This window comes from Lynx canadensis, chromosome B4 (assembly GCF_007474595.2).
Source record: "Lynx canadensis isolate LIC74 chromosome B4, mLynCan4.pri.v2, whole genome shotgun sequence".
In the NCBI taxonomy this organism is placed as follows: Eukaryota; Metazoa; Chordata; class Mammalia; order Carnivora; family Felidae; genus Lynx; species Lynx canadensis.
This window is the reverse complement of record NC_044309.1, coordinates 48,037,689-48,057,402: the sequence shown is the minus strand read 5'-3', so window position 1 is coordinate 48,057,402 and position 19,714 is coordinate 48,037,689. Positions and strand designations below refer to the sequence as shown.

At 38.1% G+C, this 19,714-nt stretch overlaps 1 protein-coding gene across 3 annotated transcripts; it reads left to right on the top strand.

Annotated features, from left to right (window-relative positions):
* The first annotated feature begins 2,143 nt into the window (after positions 1-2,143).
* On the top strand, positions 2,144-18,332 carry WBP11 (WW domain binding protein 11). Of its 3 annotated transcripts, XM_030321806.2 has the most exons (13): positions 2,144-2,279; positions 2,720-2,723; positions 4,167-4,280; positions 4,764-4,795; positions 5,630-5,723; positions 8,774-8,970; positions 10,258-10,391; positions 10,603-10,802; positions 11,462-11,653; positions 13,938-14,039; positions 14,462-14,755; positions 15,731-15,913; positions 17,314-18,278. In XM_030321806.2, the coding sequence occupies exons 3-13, from the start codon at positions 4,217-4,219 to the stop codon at positions 17,745-17,747; spliced, it is 1,926 nt and encodes a 641-aa protein (XP_030177666.1). In that variant the 5' UTR covers positions 2,144-2,279; positions 2,720-2,723; positions 4,167-4,216; the 3' UTR covers positions 17,748-18,278. The 3 variants fall into 3 exon arrangements, with proteins under 3 accessions (XP_030177666.1, XP_030177663.1, XP_030177664.1); XM_030321803.2 differs by lacking the exon at positions 2,720-2,723 and having other exon boundaries at positions 2,144-2,345; XM_030321804.2 differs by lacking the exon at positions 2,720-2,723 and having other exon boundaries at positions 2,202-2,339; positions 17,314-18,332.
* The last annotated feature ends 1,382 nt before the right edge of the window (positions 18,333-19,714 follow it).

Here is a 19,714-nt window from a genome sequence, read left to right as displayed (position 1 = left end):
TATATCCCAGGATACCTTCTTACACTGCTCTACCAGATCAACATTAGGTTTAATGCTATTGTAGGAGAGCAGGTGTAAGGGTTACCTTTTCCTTTTCTAATTCCTCAAATCTTTAAAATTTACACTGACTTTTGTTTCTACTACTAGCTTCAGACATCATTTAGTTCTAAGGCGATGTACTTGGTAACTGCTGCCTAGACAAACTGTGACCTTTGAATGAAATAGAAATGCAACCATAATTTTGTTCATCAGTTTAAATCCAATTTTCTATAAACTGGAAGAGACTGAAATATGGTTTTGCAACAATTCAATCATGAAAGAACACAATGGTTCTTTACCTTCTACTAATCACATGCTATAACCTGGATGGATTTTTTAAAAGATAAAAGTTAAAACTAAAAAGATAAAGGCTCTGTTTCTATAATGGCAATCAACCCTGACCAACTGTGGTGTGATGATTAAATATCCCTCATGTGAACGTGTGAACCCTTTGGAACATTTAAAAAGAAAACATGCAAACCCCAGCTACACTTACATAACATGCATTTAGGATGCAGGGGAGGAAGCTGTTACTCTTTTAAGAATTTGTCACTTTGTCATTTAAAGGAGAGTCATAATTTTTATTACCCTGATTTTTCAGAAAAATGAAATTTCATTTTCAATACTATCAGAATGGAAGCTGCCTCGGCTACATAAAACGTTAGGTGGCCCATTTCATTAATTACCTGATTTCAGAAAAATCCAGAGGTTAATGAGGCCTAATGGTTCAGTTAATTTCTACGGACACAAGTGTTTTTTCGCCAATAACTACCCATTGAGACTCTTAGGTTCTATTCACAAAATTATTAATAAGTTGTTGATGCAAGAATGTGTTTTTACAGTTTATTTTTTGCATAAAAGAAATGTCTTGAGATTTTAAAATCTCATCATGTCCCCAAAATTAAAAAGCTAGATGAAATACTTTAATGTTTCAAAATGTACTCATTTTCTCTTCTGTCACTGCTTCTTAAACTTAGTTGCAAACTAAATTTGTTCACATTCAAAATTAAAGCTTATTTTTTTATTACCTAACTTACAAGTTCTAAACTACAATACCTTGTTAATGCTTTCTGGGACTCAAAATTCGGCCCAAAACCAAACCGGGAAATTTTCTAAAACAAAGGATAGTTTAGGTAAGGAACCGATCTTAAATGCTTAAGTGCACATTTAAATATTCTGCTGCTAAAATTAGTATGTATCTCCTTCAATGTTGGAGTATTTACAATAATTAATAGTAAGAACTATATCTAAAATATTTTCCTATTAAGGGATATTAAAATCAGAAATAACCAAGGGAGTCTTTTAAAAGTAAAATTTTTAAATATTTGAGCTTACCTTTAAGGGGAAAGGGGGAGGAGTCTCAGACAAACCGCAGATAGCAGGGAAGGATGAAAGACTAGACCTAAGTGAAAATCCGTATATAGGTATAGTGACATCATAAAGGACTTCTAGATGGTGAAAAGACCAAAAGGGAAAGGAGCCAACATAAATCAACCTCGCCACTTCTAGATTTAAAATTGCAGACGTATCTCCACATTCCCTCCTCAAAAACTTATTGTAGATTACTGTAGTAGATTAATTTATCGTAGATGAACAATCTGGAACTCTAAAACGGGCACTAACTTGCTCAAATCTACAAAATGTTCTGTGTGCCTATAAAATTTCCAGACCGACATGACGCTAGCAAAGAGCAACAAACACAGTACCAAGTGCAATTTGGGGGCCCGCTCTCAAACAGACACAACCAAAAGAGACAGCACGCGCTTACATCACGAAAAAATCCAAAATCCAAAAACTAATATAATTCTGGCCAAAAGAAACACCGCAAAACAGCTAACTGGAATCGTCCCGTCCAACCCAACGTGACGGAGACCCCGGAAATTAAGTCAGAATGTCTCGGTCCTAGAGGGAAAGTAGTCTTCTCATCAGCCAATCACCTAGCCCACTTGCTTCGCTTTCCTTATTTCTATTGGTCTAAAGAAGTGTCAATTGCCGTGGTTCCGCGCAATGGGGGGCGGGCTCTTACCAGAAAGTCAACCAATTCGGTATTAATCCGGAGCGGAAGAAGACTCTGGTCCGGGAGTTCTTGGTTCCTCTCTATGGTACCAGGGCGGAGAAACGCTAAGATCTTCGGCAATAGGGATAGGAAGTGACGTAAGGATGGCGGAGGGGCGCGAGGTTTCAAGATGGCGGTGGCAGGGTTGCTGACCGGGAGGCAGAGGTGAAGGCCCCTACGAGGTAAAAGAGGCCAAGAATCGTCCCATCCCCGCTTCCTGCAGTCCCAGGAACCCAGCAGAAGTGTGAGTGTGCAGGATTGTTCCACTCCGTTCCTTCATCTCTCCCGACCCTTCTCCGGGCCCGCGCGTTTGCCTCGGGGACACCAGGCCCGTCAGCTCCGCTCTTCCTCTCCGCGGTTGGGTCTCCCGGGTCGCGGACCGGGGGATCTTCGAGCCAAGGGCGGTGCGGCTTCCAGCGTTTCAGCAGCTGTTCACCCGAGTCAGTTAGCGCCACCTCCTGCCTGTGCTCGTTGACCGGCCGCTTTAGATTTGACGTCTTCTTGTACCTCGAGTCAGGGTCAACCGTCGCTATGGTTTCGGCAGTTGCTGCTGCTGTTGCTTCCCTTGGTAAACTGGGCTCCGTCCCACTGCTGCCTCTTCGGTTAAATTTAGTTTCCCCACGGTTTTGTGGCCCAGTTTCCCTGTCGTTTCTGCTTTTAAACCAAAAGTAGTTCGTGCAGACTAAGGCTCCACGGTCTTCTGTAGAAATCCTCTGTAATTAGTATCTGTTCTTTGTTACAGTTGCGGGAGAGGAAGGTCAAAACAGGAGCCTAAGGGTAATTGAGAAAACAGCAAACAAGATACAAGTCATCAAATATCAGGGGAGCCTATATTTCTACTAATGTTGCTTGTTCCCACCTCCTTTCTCCCCGACTCCCAGTTTTTTCTGTGAAGGAAATCCTGCGCAGGGTGAATTAGTTGCCACTGGAAAAGCTTTGAAGCATTTAGCAGAAATCAAGGCATTTGAACACTTGCTGAAAGAGGCATTAACTAGTGAACTTTTCTTGACAAAATCTTCATACGAGGAAGAAGGGGAGGTATAATTACTTGTATAGGCTACTAAAAATTGTATCTCATGATCTTCCCTTTCCCACCCTTTAAAAGTCTACTTTCAGGGGTGCCTGGGTGGCTCAGTCGGTTAAGAGTCCCGACTTCGGCTCAGGTCAGGATCTCACGGTTTGAGGGTTCGAACCCCGCGTCGGGCTCTGTGCTGACAGCCTGGAACCTGCTTCGGATTCTGTGTCTCCCTCTCTCTACCCCTCCCCTACTTGCTCTCTCTCTCTCTCTCTCAAAAAGAAAGAAATGTGTAAAAAAAAAAATTTAAAAAGATAAATAAAAGTCTACTTTCAAAAGAAAGTAAATTTGTCAACTTTATTATTGGGAAGGGTAAGCATTAAAAAGTTAACCCTTAATTGGAACAAGAGAAAGAAGTAATATAATAATGTCTCAGATTAGTAAAAATCTTGACTTGCAAAATATTTTCTCTCAAGCACGATCATCCCTTTCAGTTATCTTAAAAAGCACAAATCAGGAATCAAGTGGGTGCTAGTAAAAATGTGTGTCTTGACATTCTTGGACACTCCTTCATATAATACTTTTAATTTTTAATATTTGCACCTTTAGTTATGTTTTAAGCTCGTGAGAGTCAAGAATTCTATCTGAATTAGAATGAAATCTGAATTAAATAGCCTTAAATTAATGAGTTTTTACTATCTTAAAGATGTTGGGAATACATGACAAGAAAAACCATGGAGAGAGAAAGAGTGAGCTATCTGTTTTTTTGAACTCACATTATTACCACCATTCTCTTTTGATTCCCCTTTCACCCTAAATAGAAACCAAGGGTGTAGGAAAAGATCTAATGGTTTTTCGTAGGCATGATTTGTCCCCATATTGTCAAAGCATATTCTGATTCTTTTCAGTTGACAGAGTCGGTCTGTTGTGATCCATTTTAAAAAGTTAATAATCAAAGGAATGTTTCTTTTCAAGAGATTGGTAGAAGTTTTGTAACATAAAATGGAAGACACTTTGTAAATAGAGGAAAAATAAGCTATTTCTTTGTCTTTGCAGGTTTTTTTTTTTTTTTTTTTATGAACAAGTAAATCATACAAGTTGTCAACATGGGACGGAGATCTACATCATCCACCAAGAGTGGAAAATTTATGAACCCTACAGACCAAGCCCGTAAGTGTCCATTAGTATGGAATGATAAGGAAGAGGATAAAATTGCAAACATTAGAGAATCTATTACGCCTTAATTATAAAACCAGCTGTGCTAGGAGTCAGTTGTATGAAGTTATCCAGTGTTCTTGGGAGTACATGATGAAAACTTTAAACATGCAAAAAAATTAGTACCCATATTTTTTTTAAGTTTATTTATTTATTTTGAGAGAGTGTGTGCATGATCGGGGGAAAGGGCAGAGAGAGTGACATCTTTTTCTTTCAGATTCATAGTTACTTTTTAAGAAGCTTAAAAACTTGTCAGGACATTTTTGGTTGACATAATTAAAGGGTGCTGTTGGCATCTAATGGGTAGAGCCCACAAATGCTCCTAAATATTCTGGAGTGCATAGGACAACCTCCCACAATAAGAATTAATCTGTATTAAGTTGGAGAAAATGTTAGTGTTCAAGATTTGAAAGTTTTATGTTTTCTCTGTCTCTAAAGGAAAAGAAGCCCGGAAGAGAGAATTAAAGAAGGTACGATTTCAGAAGCATCCTATGAGCCATAGTGGTGTTTGGCACATCTTACTATTTGGGATTAGTGGATTTCAAAACAATATTTACAATTATTTGTCAGGATAGATACTTCATACTGCTTCTAACAAACCATAAAATTACTAAGCCAAAATACCATATTTGGAAACAGAACTGAAAAAACTTTGCAGTTAAGCTCATGAGGAGTTATTGTAACGTTGTCTATTTGATTATCTTTCCCAGTGAGTTAAATATCTTTGAAAGGAATTTCTTTTTGCTATTAAGGCATATTGCTCTGTTAAAAGCTACTGAATTAGTGAATGGAAATAAATACGGTTCTGAATAGTTTTGTGGGTTCCTTTTTTTCATTTTGTAGCTGTCGAGTTTCTGGCGAAGTGTTTTCCCAGAATAAAAAAGTATTTACTTTATAGTATCATGCCTTAACACATTGAGAGAATGCAGATTTTTAATAGCTTTTAATGGGGTTTTCTTAGTTCATTGTTCAGTATCAAATCTGCAAAACTTTAATATATAGTTTTAGAATTAAGCTTAAAAAAACTAAGATTTTTTTAAGTAATTGCTAAAGACCTCACAAAATTGAAGGAAATACTTGCCTAAGAAAGCACACATAGTAATGGTCATTTATCTTTTTGTCTAAAGTTGAAATATTTGAGAGCAAAAAATTACATAGCTTTGGTTGTGGTGGTTGAAACGAGATCAGAAACCGAGGAGAAGTTTGGCTTCATTTCAAATAGATTCAGATTCTTGATGCAAATGGAAATAAAAACTCATATGGGTGTCCAGTTCCTTGACATAGTGCTCTTTTGTTTCTCTAAGAACAAAAAACAGCGCATGATGGTACGAGCTGCAGTTTTAAAGATGAAGGATCCCAAACAGATTATCCGAGACATGGAGAAATTGGATGAAATGGGTAAGAATTTATAAAAGGCTAGATTTCATAGCAGGTATAACAGTCTTATACATGGAGGCAGGCAAGCAGGTAATGAGGAGAGCAGCACAGGCATGAGTAAAACAAAAGCATGATGACATTTGACAGTTAGGCTTAGTTTTAGTATCAGGAAGACTAAAATGGAGGGGTAGGGAGCAATTTGCACACTGAAGATCTTACCTAGTGTAAGATGAATCCCATTTATTTAGCTTGAACTAATTGTTATTGAAGTAATGAAAGCCTGTTTTGACCAGTTCAAAAATGAAAGCCTGTTTTCCAGACAAGACTGAATTCTGGAGGTTTTTGTTTGTTTTGGTTTTTAATTTTGGCAACTACAACGTACATCTAAGTATTACCCCACCATGAATTTATCAGTTTCCCATTTTTCCCAATGAGAAGATCAGACACTTGACCCACTTAGTAAGGTGGTAGAAGTCATCAAATACTTAAAATCTAATTTTATAGAATATCGTATTAGGATTTCTCCCTTTTTTCTCATTTCTTTTGAGTAATTTTACTCAGTTTCTTCATATGCATCTTCAGTGTCACAAGTTTTTTTATAACTGGAATCATACAAATAACTTGTTATCTTTCCTTGAATCAAAGTTGCTTGAGAATTGTCTGTGTGATGCTACCACTGGAAATTTTATCCCAACCCACAAAGATCCATTCAGAACATGGGATTTTTTATTTTTCTGCCTCCTTTACCTTTTTTTAATTTAATTTTTATTTTTTTTTAATTTTTTTTTTTTTTAAATTTACATCCAAGTTAGCATATAGTGCATTAATGAGTTTAGGAATAGAAGCCAGTGATTCATCCCTCTGTGTATAACACCCAGTGCTCATCCCAACAAGTGTCCTCCTTTATGGCCCTTGCCCATTTAGCCCATCCCCCCACCTACACCCCATCCAGCAGCCCTCCATTTGTTCTCAGTATTTAAGAGTCTCTTATGTTTTGTCCCCCTCCCTATTTTTGTATTATTTTTGCTTCCCTTCATCTGTTTTGTATCATAAACTCCACATGTGAGTGAAGTCATAGGATATTTGTCTTTCTCTGATTTCACGTAGCATAATACACTCTGGTTCCATCCACGTTGTTGCAAATGGCAAGGTTTCATTCTTTTTGATTGCCGAGTAATACTCCATTGTATGTATATACCACCTCTTTATCCATTTATTTGTTCATGGACATTTGCTTCTACCTTTTTTTTTTTTAATTGCATAATGAAATGATTTTTCCAAGTTTTGTTAGCAAAGGTTCCCAGTTTTAGTGGTTTGCCAAAAATCAGATAGTAAGCAAAAGAGGTACAGTGGGTCTCAACAATATATTAAATGAATTTTTAAAATCCAGTTATGTGGGATTATGGTATGAGAAGTTTTGTTAAATAATGTGGCAAATCTTGTGCATTTAGCTGGGGCGAGAGTTCTGGGTCAGATTGCGTGATCCCAGATGTTTCCCAGTTCATGTGGAACTGATCCCACTTGTTGCCTCTGCGTTAAATATTACTATGGACAATTGCTGTCCCTGAGATGTCAAGACATTACCTATTAACATGACTTCAATGATTTTTGTGGTTTTAAAGGAGATAATTGTCACAATTGAGGTTTATTGAGCTCTTATCTTGCTATTTACCAGTTTTTTCCAGATGTTATTTAACCCTTGCAACAGCTTTTGGGTAGGTGTGTTCCACCTGTTTTATGAGTGAGGAAACTCAGGCACATACTTTACTCAAGGTTGTGCTGTTAGGAAGTGGCAAGCTGGGATTAAAACTCAGGCATTCAACACTTGTATTAATCACACTAAGAATAGTGTGTGAATGTAAGACTGTGTCTTCCAAATAAATCACCAAGTCTACGGCCGTACCACCCTGAACGCGCCCAATGTCGTCTGATCTCAGAAGCTAAGCAGGGTCAGGCCTGGTTGGTACTTGGATGGGAGACCAAATAAATCACCAAGGTTAATAGGATTTAGGGGAAAAGATAATTAAACTTGCTATCTGTAAAAAAAGAAGGGAACACTGTTGATCAGGGCTCTAATTACAATTTATAAAACTTAACACAGTTTATAAAACTCGGTATAAACTAGTTTAGGTAGAAAAAATATGTACATTGACTCCCATAGTTGGTAATTCCCAGAGGGAAGCTTTCGTGTGTCTGTCCGGTCTGCTCTCTTGTTAGCCTCATTCAGTATATTGCTAATGAACTTCTTGTGATGGAAGGTGAAATATGTGTGTGTGGATTAGTGGGACACAAGGTCACAGCTTTAGGTTTATTTTATCCCTCCTGTGAGGGATCCACACTTAAAATCTCCACATCCACATTTAAAATCTCAGAGAAGTATCTAGTTTCAGTTTGGATCATGTGCCATTTGATCTCTGAGTCAGTCACTGGCAGGGGGAGTGGAGGGAGGCAGGTATAATTGACCAGGCAAGCCTGGGAGTCTTGTGCTGATAATCCCTCTTGGGGCAGAAGACTTGAAATGAAGCCCTCTGTGGAATACATGGAAAGAGAAAGGATTGTATGGTTACTAGACACCAGTCCACTATAAAAATAATTAAGTGGTGAGGTAGACACTACTGGATATTTTATTTGTGATCCCATTAAGTCATCAGACTTTGTTGTAAAGTAGTTGATGTCCCCATTTTCCAGATGAAGAAGTTAAAGATCATAGAATTCAAGTAAAGTGCTCAGGATCTCAAAATTAAAGGACAGAGTCAGGTCTGACTGAAGCCTCACTATATAGCAAGTTGTTAGCGTAAGGGAATGAAAATCGATTTTTATTACAGTGATGATGAAATCAATTAGGTGCTGTTTTTATAAAAGAAAGTAAAATTAATGGCTATCTTAAAAGGGTGGAATTTCAACAAATGTCTGTTGCACTTTATAGTAAATTTTAGAAGTAATATACCTGGTCTAGGTCCCTTTTCAAAGTTTTAGCATATAGGGAGATTATATTAACTTATATAGTTAGTTGATAACCTAAATGAAACAAGTTTTTGTGTTTAATTTGAATATCTACTCTTTTCTCTCAGAGTTTAACCCAGTGCAGCAACCACAGTTAAATGAGAAGGTGCTGAAAGACAAGCGTAAAAAGCTGCGTGAAACCTTTGAACGTATTCTACGACTCTATGAAAAAGAGAATCCGGATATTTACAAAGAATTGAGAAAGCTAGAAGTAGAATATGAACAGAAGAGGGCTCAACTTAGCCAATATTTTGATGCTGTCAAGGTAATCAAGTTTCTTTTAGAGAAACTAAAATGTTTTTAGATTTGCTCTTAAAATTGACAGTGTGAGAGTTGGTCATATTCTTCCTCTTGACAATTTTTTTTTTTAATGTTTATTTATTCTTGGGAGAGAGAGCACAAGCCAGTGAGGGGCAGAGAGAGAGAGAGGGAGACAAACCATCCAAAGCAGGTTCCAGGTTCTGAGCTGTCAGCACAGAGCCGGGTGTGGGACTCGAACTCACGAACCATGAGATCATGACCTGAGCTGAAGTCAGGCACTTAACCGACTGAATCACCCAGGTGCCCCTTGGCAATTTCTTGTCAAACTAAACATACACCTTCTCCATGAGCCAGCAAATCTAATGCTACATATTTACACAAGAGAAATTAATCCATCTGCCAACACAGTAATAGCCAAAAACTGGAAATAGCCCACATGTCCATTAATAGGATAATGGATAAACAAACTAGTATATTTATAAAATTGAATGTACTCAGCAATAAAGAATGACCTACTGATACTCAAAACCACATGGGATAAAAAAACTTTTTCATGGATATGTGTCAAAACATGTTGAACTTCTTTCATAGTTATTCCGTTTGTATGATGTTCTAGAATAGGCAGAACTAATCTGTGGATGAAAAAATTTATGACAGTGGTTGCTATGGGATATTATTGTTAGGGATCGACAGGAATATGAACTATTGCATTTGTCAAAACAGAATTTATACATTTCACTGTGAATTTTGTTTCAAAAATGTAAAAAAAAAAAAAATGATATAGTTGTTATAAAGTAGGTAGTATCGGTCCTGCTTTATAGATAAGGAAACTAAAGTAACTTTGCTTAGTCACACAGCTAGTGTGTGACAGAAATTCAACGAAGGCAGACTAACTTTAGAAACCCAAGCTCTTCCATGGGTTATATGCTATTTCTAAGTTAATTGGTAAGTGCTATTTATCATCCAGAACATTTAAAAGGGTGGCTTTGGTGCTAGATACTTTTAATAGTTGGATTTCCATAAACAGCTATTTCAAACCATAACCCAAAAGGATAAGTTGATGATAGGAGGGAGAAGAGCAGCAGAGTTTGTCTCTTTTAGAGGTGATAAGGATTTTTTTTCCATTCATTGACAGGTTTTGGAAATATTGACAAATACTGGTATTGATATTTTTTCCTGATACTTAACATTAAATGGAAAGCAAATCCAGTTTATGAAGCAGCAGGTGGTTCATTTTTAGTGTTGAGTTTGTGGCTTGCTCTTATCATACCATTGAAAAATTTTGTTTCAGAATGCTCAGCACGTGGAAGTGGAGAGTATTCCCTTGCCAGACATGCCGCATGCTCCTTCCAACATTCTGATCCAGGACATTCCACTTCCTGGTGCCCAGCCACCCTCCATCCTTAAAAAGACCTCAGCCTATGGGTAAGGAAGCGGTAGCATCATCAGATAGCATTTATTAAAAGTACGTTTTGACTATCCAGTGCCAAAATTATTGTAGTGGAAATGAAAGGCAATGTGAATGTAAGTGGTGCCCCGCCTGATTAAATGTGAAGAAATCCCTTAAAAATGTTTGAAGAGGGGAAATAAATATCTTCTCATTATTAACGTGGTAACTGTAAAATTTTCTTCATAGACCTCCAACGCGGGCAGTTTCTATACTTCCTCTTCTCGGTCATGGTGTTCCACGTTTGCCCCCTGGCAGAAAACCTCCTGGTCCTCCCCCTGGCCCACCACCTCCTCAAGTCTTGCAAATGTATGGCCGTAAAGTGGGCTTTGCTCTAGATCTTCCCCCTCGTAGGCGGGATGAAGACATGTTGTATAGTCCGGAACTTGGTAAGGAGTGACTGTTTCTTTTGCTTTTAACAACCTTTCTACCGTCATTTTTTAAGCTGGCCCTGTTTAACATCTTGTTTACCATCCTCAGAACTTGGAAAATGAATGAGGATTACATGTACATCCTAACAGATGGATAAGTCATAGAATTTACTTAAGTAAAAGCATCATACATAAGGAAGTATAGAAATGTTTATTGTGTTTTAAAATAGGCTCTATTAAGAGATGTCACCTTCTTACTAACAATCCCTTAAGATTCAGGTACTTGTTTCCTTTTCAGTTTTATTGCCATCAGACTAGAACATAGTTTTATATGTTCTCTATATAAACAAATATCTTGTATATGTGTGTGCATCCAAGTTTCCACATATAGAATTTGTTTTCAAATTTAAACCTTTTAAAAAATACCTTACGTTATCAAAAAGGTTTTAAAACTGTTACCATATGGAAATATTGTTAGACGGTATGAACAGCTCATATCATATACAGAATCTTTCTGGTTCATATACAGAACCAGAATCTGTAGGTTCATATACAGAACCTACAGAAACAGGTAGGTTATTCTGAGTTAAATAATAGTTTTCTGTGCTCTGAGACCCCGTGTGTGTGTGGAGGATCCAATAGTAATACTTGTTTCCTGCTCCCTCCTACTTTGTCAGCTCAACGGGGTCATGACGACGATGTTTCCAGCACCAGTGAAGATGATGGGTATCCTGAGGACATGGATCAAGATAAGCATGATGACAGTACTGATGACAGCGACACTGACAGATCAGATGGAGAAAGTGAAGGGGATGAATTTGTGCACCGTGATGATAATGAAAGAGACAACAATGAAGAAAAAAAGTCAGGTATGTGCTGATGAAAGGTCCATGGTATTGATCAATAAATACACAAGACAAAGGTCTTGATTTATTAATACATCTGTAAAAATAATTGTGAATATCTTGAAAGGAAGGATCATAGCTCCATTCATCTTTATATCTAATCTTAAAAGTTCTTGACACATACTAAGTACTCGGTGGATGTTTGTGATGGAAAAATAAATTAAGCAGTGTATGTAATAAAGAAGCCTATGTAATAAAGTCCACTTGGGGAGAAAAATAACTATTTCAACAGCATGAGGATGTACTTTTATGGGGATGTGTAGGAAAAAAGAATAAGCACACAACCATACTGAGAAAGCCATATTCACATTGTTGGTTTGTTTTTTAATAAGTCTGTTTAAATAACTTAAATTTTCTGTGTTCATTGTGTCTTCACATGAACCAGACCACAATTATAATTCAGGTACACTTGCAAGTGAGTCATGATGTAATGGAAACATCCAAAATGTAGGTTATGTGTCCATTTGATTATTACAAAATAGGACTGAGTTACATGTACTTTTAAAAAGTAGTTATGATATTCATCAAGAAAATGTTAAGCATCATGATAGAAACTGAGCAGTGCAAAATGTATAATAATCTCTCACACCTCTGTAGTCTTGCAGTTTCTTTTAAAATTGTTTTTGTAACCTACAATACCATATTTATGTGTTAGTAATACTACTGACGTATTTATAATGACGACAGATCTTTCCTCTGATATTTCTTAAAAATCATGGTTGCAAACCAAAAAGCTTGGTTAAAGGGGTGTATAGAGCTGGTAACGAAAAGTTATGGAGGACATACATAGGAGCTAGCTCTGAAAATAGCAAGTCCTTAGAGCCACAGCAGCTCCATTTTTCTCTGGCATTGTGTGATTCTTTGCCTCATTTTTCCCTTTTTCTGCCACCTTTTGTTACTCATACATACTCATCATATATACTCATATATACTCATCATCATACAGTGTACATGTGCTATCCTAACTATGTGGCTATCCTAACTATGATTTGACATTCATCTAATATTTGTTCATTTTGTACTGTATGCAAGGAATTTTCCTAGACAAAGGATACAAAGTGAACACAACTAAAGCCCTGCCCACATGGAACTTTGTAAATGTTTACCAACTTTGTAAATGTTTACCAACAAAGATTGCTTCCAATGTTGTACCCTTTGGCAACATGTTTAATAGCATCTAGTAGATAGCTTGATTTATCAGGTTAAAAAGGTCCCTTCTAGTCCTACTTTGCTAAGAGTTTTTGTAATAAATATTTTTAAGCATCTGTTGGGATGTTGTTATGGTTTTTAAGTTGTTTAATGTAATGAACTATATTCATGGCTTTTCTAATGTTAAACCTTACCTTGCATTTCTGGGACCAACCCTACATGTTTATGATGTATTTTTCTTTTAAAACACTGTTAGATTCTGTTTGGTTATACAGGTGGGTATAACAACACCAGGGTTAGGAGCACCGACCCTGTGTGCAATCAGAACATCCGTGCATAACTTTTGGTTCCCCCAAAACTTAATAGCCTAGTGCTGACCGGAAGTTTTACAGATAACACAAACCATTGATGAACACACATTTTGTCTGTTGCGTGTATTATATACTACAGTCATGCAATAAAGTAGGCTAGAGGAAAGAAAATAGTGTTAATAATTCATAAGGAAAGTACAGTTACAGTACTGTACTATATCACAAAAAAAATCCATGCGTAAGTGGACCCACTCAATTCAAACCCATGTTGTTCGAGGGTCAACTGTATTTTATAGTAGGTTAGTTTTGGTATCAGGGTTGTGCTGGCTTCATGAGTTCTGGATTGCATTCCATCTTTTCCTGTACAGGAAATTTCTGTAACTCCCACGTTTGCCTGAAGTTCCTTGTAAAAATTATTTGGGCCAGGTTAAAAAAAGATTTTTAACTACCACTTCAATTTTATAAACTGGTCTTATCTCTGGCCAATTTTTGTAATTTATATTTTTAGAGAGAACTGTCTCTTACCAGGGTTTTCAGTTTTACAGGCAAAAAGATATTGATGGTATTCTTCAAGTTTTTAAAATTGATGGATTTGAAATCACAATTGCATATGTTTACCACCAGTGAGCACTTCTTCTATTACCTTTTATATGGCTCTTTCAGCACTTAACTTCTGCCAAATAGTGGGCAGCCATCATATCTGGTGCTTTATAGCATTATATAGTAAGCATTTACTGAATTTTGTTGTTCCTGATCTACCCCATTCTCTCCCTCCCCTGGCCCCTAAGGTCTGAGTGTAAGATTTGCAGATATGCCTGGAAAATCAAGGAAGAAAAAGAAGAACATGAAGGAGCTGACTCCTCTTCAAGCCATGATGCTTCGAATGGCAGGTAAAACTGGGAAAGAGGCGTGAAATCACCTTTTGGATATTTCCTCCTGCTAGTTCCTTTACATATGGTTTCCCATTTAGTGTCTCAGCAACCCTAAAGTAAATAATAAATCCTGTTTTACAAAAGTTAGGTTTGGAGACATTAAGGTAAGCTGTCCAGAGTTGCCCAGCTAGTAAGTTGTTACACTGGCATTTAGATCCAGGTCGGTCTTGTTCAAAAGCCTGGGCTTATTTCCCTCTGCTCCAGTAACATAGGTGAGTGGAATACTGTTTGATTCTTCCACATCTAAGTATTTTACTGAAGAAGACTATTGAGATAATTGTAAGAAAGCACTGAATTGAGCATGTGTCTTCACGCATCACTTTTTTGCAGACTGTAAAAAATGAATCAGTCCCATTTACCTGGTTTAAAATTTCCTTTAGGTCAGGAAATCCCAGAGGAGGGACGAGAAGTAGAAGAATTTTCAGAGGATGATGATGAAGATGATTCTGATGATTCTGAAGCGGAAAAGCAATCACAGAAACAGCATAAAGAGGAATCTCTTTCTGATGGCACATCTGCTGCCTCTTCACAGCAGCAAGCTCCCCCACAGTCTGTTCCTCCTTCTCAGATACAAGCACCTCCCATGCCAGGACCACCTCCTCTTGGACCACCCCCTGCTCCACCTTTACGGCCACCTGGACCACCTACTGGCCTTCCTCCTGGACCACCTCCAGGTAAATTAGCACTTCGGTATTGTGAAAAATAATTACATCTCTCTGTGATTAGAATGATGAAGTCATTTCAAAAATATACATCATTAGTGCTGATGTTTTCTTTTCTCCTGATACCCTAAGAGAGAAAGGATAAGTGCGATTTATTCCTACAGCACTGTTTGCAATTCATAGTACTGACGACAGCCGTCTTTTTCTCCAAAGGTCTTCTTTTTTCAGGGTTCTTTACTTCTGATGTTTGCAGGCGGAAACTGGAATACGAAACTGGGGGTTTCTTTAGTACTGCTTTTTAATATGACAGGTTGGCCGAAATCTAAATTGATAGCTAGTGAGACTAGGGCACAGTAAATACTATCAAGTATCCTTCTTTGGTTGAGAATTGTTGGATGTCAGTCTTCAGAGATAAAAGTGATCAGTATTAGTGTAGTTTGGCATACCAGTATAAGAAGTTTATTTAAACTTATGCGAACTTCTTGGCCATTTATGATTTTATAGTTCTTCATCCTGCAGTTGGCCAGTTAAGTTTTTTCACTTGAGTTTATCCTTTTCCAATTGGTGGTGCAAAAGCAAATTACCTATCTTACGCCCTTTTCAGTGGTCCTTGTCAATATCTTATTGTGTTTCAGGGGAGTTCTTAAAGCACCCTGCTCTGTATTCCATTTTCAGCTTTATTTTGGAAATTTAAGAATTCTTCTCATCTTTGTATAATGTCTAGCCCAGCAGAGCTGTGATTGAGTATGTTTTTTTTCAGTGCTGGGATATAAAGAGAAATGATCCATAACAAAATTACTACCCTATCTGGTGCTCAGATATTTGTTGAATGAATTCAGTTTCCACATATGTTTTGGTCAGTTTTTGAAGTTACCTGATTTCAAGTTAAAATGATAAGTCAGACCACATCGGAGTTACCTTTATATCACAGTTACCTACTTCATATGTTATTTGTCTTACGCTAATTTGCCGTTTTTCTCTTTACAGGAGCTCCTCCATTCCTGAGACCACCTGGAATGCCAGGGCTCCGAGGGCCTTTACCCCGACTTTTACCTCCAGGCCCACCCCCAGGCCGGCCCCCTGGTCCTCCCCCAGGTCCACCTCCAGGTCTGCCTCCTGGCCCTCCTCCTCGGGGACCCCCACCAAGGCTACCTCCCCCTGCGCCTCCAGGTAAAGCTTTGATTTATACTACAAAAATTTAACTACCACATCCTTCATCCTGCTCTAAGACATATTGTCACATTTCGATATCCTGAAGTCAAGGGGTATTCTAAAATGCTTTTAAATCGCTTTTGGCGTAGGTTGAAGTTGAGTTTTTCCAAAGGGTATTTGCATTGGATTCTGTCTGTCGTATGAGGGATTTTTCCCAGCCAAAGACCACCTTGGATTAAATTCTCCATTTGAGTAGGGTGTTTTGCACAGACAGGGACAGGCAATGCTTCTAATTGTGAAGTCATTCCATTTATTTACATGAGTATGAATTTAAAGTTTAAAATTATAAGGCAGATCCCCCCTCCTCTCTTAACCAGTATCAGTGTGAAATATGCAGATTTCCTTGCACTCTTAGTTTGTGTGGTATGTGTATTTCTAGTTTATTACATTGACTCCCGGTTTAATGTGAAAGCCTCCTTTTAAGCTCCCCGGATTCTCAGTGGTATCCGGAATAATTATGAGTCTGTATAAGTAATAGCATCTTAGGTTCTGTGAAACTTGGTACTTTATATTCAATCTTAAAAGTGGTGTTTGAAGAAAAATAATCTGGAGGTTCTGGGTAAATGACAATGGTATGTTTGAACCATCAAAAGGACACGAATTCTTTTCCAGTGGTGGTGACATACTGTGATTAGTTACGTTCTCTCATTCCAAGGTTAGAATTACATTTCCTGCCCATGGGGCTACTTTTTTCAGGGGAGAAATGGTGTGGAAATCAGTAAATAATGCATGAGAATGAAACCCCCAACCTTGGCCTTGATAGTATCTGCATTACACAGCTAGTATAGTGTCTTGGGCTGTCAGATTTGAAATTTGACAAAGGTGACATCCTACTTGAAACCAGTTGGTGTTGTCAACTTTATAGATTAAAATAGTACATTACTCTGAGAGGAAGAAAACATAAGTACAGGGACACAGACTGAAAGTGAATACAATTTCCTGGGGCGCCTGGGTGGCTCAGTCGGTTAAGCGGCCAACTTCGGCTCAGGTCATGATCTCGCGGTCTGTGAGTTCGAGCCCCGCGTCGGGCTCTGTGCTGACCGCTCAGAGCCTGGAGCCTGTTTCAGATTCTATGTCTCCCTCTCTCTCTGACCCTCCCCCGTTCATGCTCTGTCTCTCTCTGTCTCAAAAATAAATAAACGTTAAAAAAAAAAAAATGAAAGTGAATACAATTTCATGATAAAATAATCCTTCCTATCAAAAAGTATTCCTGAGTTTCAAATAGCAAGCAGCATGATTTTAGCTTATTTTTTCTAAATTGCCCATTTTTAAAAAATTGTCAACCTATGTTTTTAACATCTTTAATGGTTAAAATGGCTTCACGTAGTACTCATCGGCCCGTTTTCGCCTTCATTTAGGTATCCCTCCACCCCGTCCTGGCATGATGCGCCCACCTTTGGTGCCTCCACTTGGACCTGCCCCACCTGGGCTTTTCCCACCAGCTCCCTTGCCGAACCCGGGGGTCCTAAGTGCTCCACCCAACTTGATTCAGCGACCCAAGGCGGATGATACAAGCGCAGCCACCATTGAGAAGAAAGCCACCGCAACCATCAGTGCCAAGCCACAGATCACCAATCCCAAGGCAGAGATTACTCGATTCGTGCCCACTGCGTTGAGGGTACGTCGGGAGAATAAAGGGGCCGCTGCTGCTCCCCAAAGAAAGTCAGAGGATGATTCTGCTGTGCCTCTTGCCAAAGCAGCCCCCAAATCTGGTCCATCTGTCCCAGTCTCAGTGCAAACTAAGGATGATGTTTATGAAGCTTTCATGAAAGAAATGGAAGGGCTACTGTGACAGCTTTTAATGCCAGAACAGGTTTCTGTTCACATGAGTGGTTCGTGGGGAAAGAGGCTCTTACTAAACTTAGTGAAAGAGCTGCTTTCACTGTCAGGGTATTTTTAAATTTCAGTTCAAGGAATATCCTAAAACTTAGCCTTGTTCAGAATTTGTTGCATATAAGACAGAGTTATTTCATTCAGAATAGATTGGTTATTGAAGCCGTGCTGCTAACATCCATTCCCTTCATACCACCATTTTCATCCCGTTTGTTCCCCTTCTCCAGTTCTTTGGAAACGTGATCGGGGGGATCTTTGTTACTTATTTGTTATGATTCTCTTCTTGTGTGCTGTGGGCACTGGAGTAGAGATTTCTGAAAAACAGTTTATTTTACCCCATCTTGCCTTTTGTGTTTGAGTTATTTTAATATTTTCTTGTAAATATTTTGTAATATTTTAGTGAAATGGATCGCAATGTCATTTCCTAATACAAAGCAAGATATGTGGGAAGAAATTGTACAATTCTTTGATTAAAATTATTTCCCACTGACCTAAACTTTGAGTGTTTCATGGAATAAATAAATAAATGTTCTACACCAAGACATCCTCTGTGTTACTGGTAATATATAAATATGATATCTGTGTTATGGGCAGAAAAGAAACCAGTATTTAAAACTTGGGTTTTAAGGAACTACCGTAGCTGGTACACAATGAAACTCTGATTGAAGATATGGTTAAAACTAAGTTTTAAATTTTAAGGGATCAAGAAAAGAGGATTACTTTCTTTCAGAATTATCTTATTGGCTTTGGAGAAATTGAGAGGTTATTAATTGTGTGGAAGATGAGTCTTCTCAAAGTTTATTTGCTTTCCCAGAGCTTTGTGAGCTGACACTAATTGATGGTAAAAAGCTTTGAAACCATTTCTAAATCATTAGATAACCAGATAAGCTTACTTCTTTTACTTTATTGCATTGTCAGTTGTATAAGCTTTTATTAGTAAAAGCACATAAGGGTTGCCGGCTGGCTCAGTCAGTTAAGCATATGACCGACTGAGGTCATGATCTCACAGTTGGTGAGTTTGAGTCCCACATCAGGCTCTGCACCTCCAGCTTGGAGCCCGGAGCCTGCTTCAGATTGTGTCCCTCTCTCTCTGCCCCTCCCCTGCTTGCTGTCTCCCTCAAAAATAATACTAAAAAAGGCACATAAAATGAGGGACGCCCAGGTATCTGACTTTGGCTCAGGTCATGCATGATCTTGGGGTTCATGAGTTCAAGCCCCACATCGGGCTCTCTACTGTCCATGCAGAGCCTGCTTCAGATCCTCCGTCTCCCCCTCCCTTGCTCATGTGTGTGCATACTCTCTCAAAACTTACTAAGCATTAAAAAAAATAAAAGCACATAAAATGAATAAGAATGCTTAATTTTATTAATTTGCATCAATACCATTTTCTAACTAATTCATCTAGCCAGTAATCCTGGGAAATGATGTTCGTAGATACTTTCCCCATTTTACAAATGAGAATATTGAAGCCAAAAGGTTTGTGTGACTTACCCAGTGGCCCAAAGTGTGAATATTCTATGAACAAAGACACATGTACAAGCCCAAGGAGACCATGTATACACTGAGTTTAGGCTAAGTGTACCTATTCTTTCCACTAGATCTTAAAAACCTGTCATGTGAGTCATCAAAAATTGGTGATATCCTGAAAAGATAGTACAATAACACAATAAGGCTGTTCTTCTCTTGAGGGTGATTTCTTTGATGGATTTTTACATTTCTGTTCTGAGATTTGTGTATGTGACTTTCTCTTGGAAGTTACTCCGAGTTAAAGCAAATCCTGTCAAAGCAGTCTATGGATCATTTGGAGGTTTTTGTTTTTGGTATAATCAGTGCAGGCCAGTAAGTGAATTGAATCTTTTATCATTTAGATACAAGATTCAAACACAGTTACATCATCATCAAGTCAATATTATAATCTAAGTGTAA